We start from the raw sequence: 9,607 nt of genomic DNA, 5'->3' as shown, positions 1-9,607 counted from the left end.
TCAAAAATAACTTATTTGCATTTCTGTTTTGGCCAACAAAGAAAAAGCAAGTATTAAACAGACAATAAGAGAATAAGGGGGCAGGGGAGAACTCATTATTCAAGGCCTGCAATTTTATATAAACTGAAAAATGCATTAGAGGCTCAAAATAATAACACATTATACATCTATTGAGGATTATTCTTTTAATTACATGTCCTAAAACATACCTACATACTATGAGTTACTATACGTAGTATCAAGCTTTGAGTTTACTTGCTACTTGGCCCATTAGGCCAACCCTAAAAAATGCTTACCATTGAAATGGAAATTCATTTTCCATTTCAATACTGAATTTGAAATATTTGTATTTTGTTTCAATATTGAAATTTGTTTTATATTGAGTTCTGCTCCTGAGATCAGCCTGAAATGTTTTATCCAGTTTTTTTTTTAAGGTGTGGGAAGCCTATTATAAAATAATTGAGTCTCTCTTTTCAGTGTTAACTATGTAGTAAACAAATCTGCAGCCAGGTCTTGCATATCTGTCCCATCTTGATATAATAATTTGTCATCATTTTAAGAGTATAATACTTACATTAGGTATATGTTTTGTTCAAATTAAACAGATTACAAAGGAAACTTAATTTGATGTTTTTTAATAGACGTTACAAATTTAAAATCTCAAAACCTGTGGAAAAAAGTTTTTAAGAACAGTCTACCTTGGTAAAACATGCATACTCCCATCTCTTTCTGTCCTCTTCTATTTTTCCATTCATCTTTTGAATAGCATTTTTCCTCTCCTCTTAAAGAGAAATTCATATAAATCATTAGTACCTGTCATCTATTAATATATCCAGTTCAATCTGAACCTTCAAGTCATGTCTTACCTCTAAAGCAATTTGAATCCAATGAATCAGATGAGCAATTGATTCCAAAAGCCATGTTAAAAAAGCAAAATACATTTGAGAATACTCCAGTGTTATATATTCCAGTACAGATTAGTGTCAACAAAACACTAAGCATTCAATACTTATTTGAAGGGCTTAAAGACAGTAGTAATGCTAGAATCTGGACCCATGCTTTCAACTTCATTCTTATCAAATAGTTAAAATAAGTAAAAAATAAGCTGCATTATTAGTATATTGAATCCCACTTAGCAAGGTATAAAGACTATTAAGTGCAAAATGGTTTTCCAAGTGTTTTTTTTTTTTGTCCTGGTAATCAACCTTCTATCAGACTTCCATCATCATACAACTGGAATTGCTTCCATAGAGTCACCAGTAGGAAATTAGATTTCTTTCAAAAATCTATTTCCAGGCCTCCACACACTCCTCTCCCAATCCCCCTTAAGTATTCAATTTCTTTCCTGAAGTAGATCTTCCATAAATATTACAATATTAAGGACTAAATTTTAATGAATGTAAATCAGAGAAAATGAAAGAACATTAACTATCATTCAAAACTCCCTTTAAAAAATGTGTTTCCAACTTATATTTTTAACTTCTCCCATAATTCCCTTTAAAAAAGATGAACACAAAATCTCTCTAGTAATGACTTTATTCATGAATCTATAATGGAATCAAAATAGCAAAGAACATGAAAATTTTCAGATTAGTATTTATTAACCAAATGCATCAGAAAATACATCTATTTTCACATAACAAAAGTGCCTAAAATGCACGTGAGAATATAAATATTCTCCACTTTGTGGAACTTCAAGATAATGAAAAATTGCTTAACACAGTTTGACACAAAAACTCATTACCTGCAAATACAGAAGAAATAAAAGAACTCATTACATTGCAAATACAAAAGAAATCAAATGCAACTGGCAAAATAACCATTTCATGGCTAATCTTTTGGTAAAGTGCTATTTTCATACTGAAAAAAGAAATTAGAAAAGATCAAAAATTTTAAATTCTGAACCATCATTCGGAAAGTCTGAAGAGTTTTCTTTAGTATTCACTATGTTCATCACATTCATGTGTTCCCAACATGAGACTAAACACTATCTCAAAATCTTAAAAAATCTTTCCATTCACAGATTATTTCCTGGAAGTTAAAAATTATTACATCATTGCTAAATGCTTTTCATGATACAGGCGTGTATTAGATACAACAAATAATTTTTCATTGTTCTAAACATGATCTTTGGTTTAAAGCTGTCCTGTTATCTTTTTTTAGTTGGATGGTGTGGTCAGTAAAAGATTCGTACAACAGCATACTAGTTTTATTTGAGCCATATAAGAAAATAGGCTCAATCACCTAAGGGCAATGAATGGCATGTTATCAAGAATCTGGCGAGATGAATTCCCTGAAATTCATAACTGACGTGTTAACGGAAATCAGTGTTGCTGAACGGTGATTCACTCATTTCCTTTCCTCAATTACCTCTATCATTCATTAACAACATCAACCAATGAGAGGACATTAGTTGGAAAATTCACTAACAGCATTAGCCATTAAGAGGAAATCGGCTGGAAAAAAAAACTAATCTGAACAAAGGTACACAGATGCAAATCTTAAGCAGATTAAGACAGACCAACTAAACGGCATATGTAAGCATGGCTGTGGCCACCCATACACATACACACACCTCATATTTAGAGTGTGAATATCTATCATTGCATAGATTCCACCACGTGGAAGAGCTCTATGCCTGTGGGTGTATATACCCTAGAGATCAGAATGGATGGTTTTCTAGAATTATGGAGACTTTGAATGATGCAAATGTTGGCTGTTCCCCAAAATAAAAAGTTTTTAAATTAATAGAGCAATAGGATGCAAATACTGGGCAAATTATAAGAAGTCATAAAGTTGAATCTCAGAAAGAACATGTTCAGTTTTGTAACTGAAGGCTGTTGATAATTTCTTCTCTCTCTCTTTGAATAATGAAATGCAAATGCCTTTTAGCAATGGCAGCATTCAAATCCCACAAAAAATCAAGCAGGGCCCCCTTAAGGAGTACCTCCATTGGCACAAACTGTAAAACCTGCTGGGGTGAGTCAGAGTTGAGCAAAGTGCTCAACAATTCATTCACACTCTGCAAATATTGGAAAACTGGATTTGGAAGGTCCTGATAACCAACACATAGCAGGACTGCGCAGGTCCTCAGGGGATCAGAGGATGTGGGACAAAAAAAAGTGATGAATCTAAAACAACTGTGGAGTACAAAGATCAAACCAGCCATAAATCTTGTGAAACAAGAAAGTACAGGCAAAATCATAACATCTCCTGTATGAAGCTCCCGCAATGAATGTAGAAGGCAGTCCAAAAATAAATGCTGGTAAGTTGGATCTCCATCATGAAGCAATGAACAGCTAAAAGTTGTGAGTTCAGCTGATTCTAGGAGTCGAACTTCCAACGGTATATGCATTTTGATATTATGGGGAGTCGAAAAGCCCACCAGCAGGCACTTTATTTGATTGCTGGGTTCTACAACCTGCTCATCCTGAAGGCACTCAGTAAGGCTACACAATTCGGAAAATATCAGTTCTTCAGAAAAAACATGACAAGAACAAGAATACTGCTGTTTTGGCCTAAACTTGGAATCCAAATTAAAAGCTCCTCCTAATGACTTTTCAATTGCTTCATTAAGAGTTTTTAAAATTTCACCATTGCAAAAAGGAGAACACTTTACCTTTGGCAGTTTCTTTCCCTCCAAAATATGCCATAAGTGACACTCAAGATTGGAAGCTGTTCCTTCTAAAATAGAACTTTGCCCAGGCTGATATACACCATGTTCTTCAGCCCAACTATTAAAGTATCCTTTGGCTACTTTATCTTTCCATGAAAGGGCTTCTAGCATCTTCCTTTCATTATAGGTTTTAAAATATTTGTTCCTCTGCCCAAACCATTTTGTATTTGTACTACAACCAATACTAGATTTCTTTACTAGCCAATTATTTCTGGAAAGATGCTTCAGTTGAAATTTTTGCATAAAATATTGTACAGCACAATCCCTTAAATTATTCAGCTTTTCTTGTTCCGCCTTTCCCATGCACTCAAACAGACGAATGTTTTCAGAAATAGTCTCTAGCTGATATTTATGAAAGAACACACAACATTCTTCATGTCTCTTAAGAAAAGAATCAGGAATCACATGATGGGGAAAGAGGGCTTTCCTTTTCATTTCAGTCCCAAAATTCAAGGTCATCTTAGATAACAGAGGATGGATGGCCTCTCTCCCCTTATAGTGGAGGCAAACCACATAGACTTCGGAGTTTCCTGCCTTGCTAGTAGCAGGTTTGAAAACATGGACTTGGTCAAAGCAACAGTTTAGCAGGTACATCAAGTTTATGGAACAATGTTCAAACATAGTAAACATCTTTAGAACAAAAGAGCCACCGTTTCCGAGAGTGGTCAGAGCAGTGACAACTTCACAGTAATGCAAAGAAGAAACTAAAGCTTCTTGTTCACCTGGGTTTCCTTGGCAATCAAAACTCCCATCTGCAGTGACCAAGTGAACAGTAGCCATGCTGCTTATGAAATTCTGAAGTCCAGTCAAGAATTTCAGGGTCATGATATCACCAGTGTTATCTGGACCAAAGTACCACCAATGCAAGGTATTTGCAATAAGCCGGTCATCCATAATCATCATGAGGTCGTCATTTGCTTCATGGTATGGATTCAGAGTATTTGCTACCCAACTCCAATGACAAGGAAACCGATGGGATTTTAAGTAGTGGTTGAGACTAGCTATAAAAGCTCCTGGAGCTTCACAAAGGTGTAGAGAATTCAGTTTTCCATTCTGAAAAGCTTCCTGTGGAATAAGTGGAAAGCTACACAAAATCTCATGGAACTTACACCATGCTTGAGTACAAAGTTCAGCATTCACAGATTTTCTAACATGAGAAATGATTTTCCCTGCTTTATTAGTGAAAGCAGTGTGCTCATGCCACTCATCCAGTTTCTTATCACTCAATAGATTTTTTACTTCATTTAGGGAGTTCTTTAACTCAAGAAATGCATTAAATTCAGTGTGGTCACAGGTGAAAATCTCACTGGGATCTGGTAACTGCCACTCATTATTAAGTGGCTTGCCATAAGAAAAGTTCTTGGCAAAGAGTTCAAAAATGTCAGCAAGAATATCTGGGCTGAATGACACGGGACTTGTTAGCTGCTGAACTGGTGTCTTTCTGCACTTACTCATTTTCAAATCAAATTAAAATCTAGGAAGAGAAAACACATAATTAAATGAATCAAATTTATTAGTGAGTGAAATCTCATGAGCAGCAAATATGATCACACTCATGACAAACTCCATAAAATGGGAAGGCTAAAGTCAGCATACTCTGTTATTTAACCAAGTAATTTGGAATAATGAAAAAGGCTTTGATATCCAAGACCTGGGTTCAAATTCCAGCTCTGCTAATAATGGCTTAATAAGCAGCCTCGGGCAAATTCCATCTCTTGGATTTGGTTTCTTCTCATCAAAAAAAAAAAAAAGCGTATCATTTTTTAAGAAGAAGATATAACATACTAGCATATAAAAAGCATATAACAAAGAATAATCATCAGTGAATGACAGCTGATTATCATAGTAACCCATCTAACTCTTCCCCAAAGTTCTTCACTACCAATGGCTGTGACAACACCTACATGACCTCAAACATAACACCCTTAGAGATTCATCCCTGCACATGACCTTTGTTCAAGCTCTAACATGTGACTTTTTGCTTTTTTTTTTCGTTCCCGTCATACCTCACCTCCTTCAGGGAGAGAGGATCATGCACCTGAAGCCAGTACTGATCCTGCCACAAGCCACTTACTCCCCTAGTAGGATTGTTGAATACATCCTCTGTCCAGATTTCATTCTCTAAGCCAGGCACTTTGGTGGTACCAATCACCTATATAGGTCATCAACTAATGTTCATCATCATACTGCTTATAAACTGTGCTGTACTTGAGTGGTTAGCCTTTTTCTGCTTGATGCTGAAAGTGACCAACAGTATACCCTGGTATGTCTCAAACCACAGATTCCTGGCTTTCATATGGTTCAGACAGCTCCACACTTCCACCATAAAATATTATTTCTTCTAGCCACTAAAACTTCTTAACACTTGGATAGCAGAATTTTATACTGAAGAAATAAACGTATTGAATATATAAATTACAAATAGTCACTCTACATATTCTGGCAGTCAACACTGCCAAAGAAACCAGAAACAAAGAAACCTCTTCCTTCTGAAGAGGAAAAAGGATATGAGAAGTATGGCTTAATGGCATAGTTTTGGAAAAGTTACAAATTCCAGCAGGGAGAGCAGTGAGTATTACATGGTACCTGTTAGTGCAATGTTAATCAATAGATGCTTTAGTTCATAAATTCTGCACTTATTTAGCATATACAATGCGTACTACAAATGATTTCCCAAAAAAATCTACATTTGTTAAATATGAAAAAATTGACAATCAAATCATCACTCCAGAAAAGCAGACGTTCAAAGACAAAATGAGAAACAAAGGGAACTACTGCCGTAATACATACAATAATATTCAGATGATGTTTCTTTTAGTATCTACTTTGTATTGTTCTTTTAGCACACTTTTTTCATTCTTTTCTGTTTTAAATTATTTGCAAGTCTACTCTACCAGTTTGTAATTTCTCTGAAGTAACAGGTGTCTTCTTAGTCATTTGTTTGCCACAGTATAATTAGATTTAAAAAAAAAATTTTTTTTTTTTGAGACAGGGTCTCACTCTGCTACCCAGGCTGGAGTGCAGTGGCACAGGTTGTAGCTCCCTGCAGCCTTGACCTCCTCCCAAGCTCAAAGGATCCTCCCACCTCGGCCACCAAAGGAGCTGGGACTACAGACGTGCACCACTACACCCAGTTAGTTGAAAAAAAAAAAAAAAAAATTGTAGAGATGGGGTCTTGCTCTGTTGCCCAGGCTGTTCTCAAAATCCCAGGCTCAAGCGATCCCTCCAGCTCAGCCTTCCAAGGTGCTGGGATTACAGGTGTCAGCTACTATGCCTGTTTTTTGTTTGTTTGTTTTTTACTGGTAGAGCTATATTTAGACAAATTTCTAAAGGAAGACAAAATTGAGGTGTTTCCACATTCACTAAAATCTTAAATAGGGGCAAATAAAAGTTTTTTACAACGAGCTCCTCTGTCTTAATTCGCATTGTACTTGCTGGAAACTACAGCCATGTTTAGATCTCATCTATATTCTATTTTGGAAAAAGTCTAATTTTAGTCATTAACTTCACATACTAATTAATGGCTGTAGTTAAGCTGTGAAATGTTACCTAAGCTAATAGGTAATTACCTTCACATGAGGACAACTTAAGTGATACAGACACTCCACCGTTCTGACTATACTTTTGCTGTGTTGCCACCTAATTTTTATTACTACTCCCTTACTCACTACTCCAGCCAAACAGGGCTTTCTGCTGTTCACTGAAGACACCAAGCACATTCCAAGCCAAAAGTCTTTCTGCATTGGTGGTCCCTCTGCCTGGAATGCTGTTTCCCCAGCTATCAGCACAGCTAACTCCTTCACCTCCTTCCAATATTTGCTCAAATGTCATTTTCTCAGTGAAGCCTACCTAAGATTGCATCTTGCATTCCCCATGCCTCTTACCTCGCTGTATTTTTTTCCCATGGTACTCATGTCCTTCCAACCTATAACTTGCTTCTTTTTGTTTACTGTTTATTATTTGTCTTCCCCAAACTAGAATGTAAGCTCCACAGGGCAGAGATCTTTGTTTTGTTTACACATAGACCATTCCAAGAAGTTGGACATTGCCTGGTACACAGTAAGCACTCAGTACTACTGAATAAATAAGTGGATACCATACTTAGCACAAAAGGCATCTCTCTCTTCAGGTTCTGAATATGAGTCATAATAGTGCACCTCAACTTCACTCCAGCACTTAAATGCATGACTTTAAAAAAAAAAAAAAAAAGAAAGAAAGAAAAAGTATGTGGCTTACAGCGTGTGTGGAAAAATTTTCCAGTATATGATGGTGAGCCTTTCATTAAACACTCCTATGAGCTTTGTGGCATCTTAATTCCGCTAAGTGGGTCGCTATTACCATTCTTATATTGCAAACTCAAGTAGGCAGTTATGTCGCCCCCGCCCAAGGAAATACTTGTAAAATTCAAGAACCCAAAACAAAACCCACAAGATCTCATCAACAGTTTTTACCTCTCAACTGACACTTACAAAGGAGTTCCAAGTGCTTCCGCCAACTCCTCCTACCAGCAACTGTGAAAACAAAGGCCAGTGAGTATCCAGGGCTGACTTTGGGCCAGGCACCCCAGATCTCATTTCATCTAGTGAAGTAAGTCCCAAACCCCACTTCAGAGGCCCGGTCCCTGACCTGGAGGAAACTCAGTCCCAGCCCCTGGCTCACCCGCTGGGAAGTCGAAGGAGGGCCCGGGATTGTACCCACGCCTGGATTACCTTCTCCCACGCCCACCTGGGCCCCAGTGTCTGGCGAGGCTGCACTTTACTCCCTCGAGGAAGCCATTCTGCACTTCCGCTCTCGGGGCTGCTTCCCGGGATGGTCCCTCCCTTTGGGTCCGCGGCGCCTCCAGCCACAAGGCAGGGAGATGGTGCGCTAGACTGGGGGCAAGGCTGTCCGGACCCGCCCTTGCGGCACCGCGAAGCCGGTCCCACCTCCGGGCCCCGCAGCCGCCGAATGCCGGCAGACAGGGACCAGGGGCTCTCAAGTCCCACTGCGCACGCGCCCTGTAGGCCGGGGCCGGAGTCTTGTGCGCCAACGTTACGTACGCCGGCGACTCTCGCCTCGCCTAGGCCTCCGCTCCCTAGGGTTTGCTTCGCGGAGTACAGAAGCTGGGAGGCGCCAGCCTCCCCGGCCACTATGGCAACGGAAGCCGCGCGCGCAGGCGGAGCGTTCTTCGGCTGCGTCCTCAAGGCGGGGGCGGGGAGGCTGTGTGTGTGTGTGTGTGTGTGTGTGTGTGTGTGTGTGTGTGTGTGAAAGGGAGGGGGAGGGGAGGGGAAGGGGGAGGGAGGGAAGGGACGGGGCAAATCTCTCTGTCAGGACGTGCTGGTTCCGCCCACTGGCTGCTGGCCCCAAAGGCTTTCAGACGCTTCTGGACAGATGTTACTTCCTGTACAGACTGGGTTAAAACTGCAGCTCAAAAGACAATAGGAGGTTAAAAGCCAAACTAGGGAACTGCGAGATAAGATTGTTTATATATACATGACATAATATATATTAATTATGTTGCTTAATAAGCCAATAAGAAAAAGGCCAACAACCCCAGAAGGAAAATCAGCAAATTGTAGAACAGGCCTCCCAAAAAACAAAAAAGTCAAACAAATAGCCACTAAGGATATACAAAGCCGTTTAAACTATTATTAGACAAGGATGGAAATGAAAACAGTAAGTTTTCTTTTTACTCGGTTTAGCAAATATGTAAAACCTTGGTAATGACCACTATTGGTGAGACTATGGGGAAACAGGTTAATATCTGTGGATGGAAGAAAAACGTTATTAGAAACCTTACGGAAGGCAAACTATTTATTTGTTCACTGAAACAAGTTCTCACCCTCACCCAGGCTGGTGTGCAGTGGCTCGATCTCGGCTCACTGCAGCCTCAACTTCCCTGGGCTCACGTGATCCTCCTAGAGAGATGGCATCTCCCCATCTTACCCAGGC

The 9,607-nt window shown here is 39.0% G+C and overlaps 1 protein-coding gene across 5 annotated transcripts; it reads right to left on the bottom strand.

Annotated features, from left to right (window-relative positions):
• Positions 1-623: 623 nt before the first annotated feature.
• On the bottom strand, positions 624-8,691 carry CMTR2 (cap methyltransferase 2). 5 transcript variants are annotated; one of them, XR_009214247.1, is made up of 3 exons: positions 8,402-8,691; positions 8,146-8,187; positions 624-781 (listed from the first exon to the last, which is right to left on the bottom strand). XR_009214247.1 is itself a non-coding variant. In XM_058441192.1 (3 exons), exon 3 carries the CDS (start codon positions 5,129-5,131, stop codon positions 2,819-2,821), a length of 2,313 nt encoding a protein of 770 aa, XP_058297175.1. In that variant the 5' UTR covers positions 5,132-5,150; positions 8,146-8,187; positions 8,336-8,691; the 3' UTR covers positions 1,528-2,818. The 5 variants fall into 5 exon arrangements, 4 of the variants coding, with proteins under 4 accessions (XP_058297175.1, XP_032013739.1, XP_032013740.1 ...); XM_058441192.1 differs by lacking the exon at positions 624-781 and adding an exon at positions 1,528-5,150 and having other exon boundaries at positions 8,336-8,691; XM_032157848.2 differs by lacking the exon at positions 624-781 and adding an exon at positions 1,528-5,150 and having other exon boundaries at positions 8,386-8,691.
• Positions 8,692-9,607: the final 916 nt, after the last annotated feature.

Source organism: Hylobates moloch, unplaced genomic scaffold (genome assembly GCF_009828535.3).
Source record: "Hylobates moloch isolate HMO894 unplaced genomic scaffold, HMol_V3 SCAFFOLD_6, whole genome shotgun sequence".
NCBI lineage: Eukaryota > Metazoa > Chordata > Mammalia > Primates > Hylobatidae > Hylobates > Hylobates moloch.
This window is presented reverse-complemented; position numbering and strand designations above follow the sequence as displayed.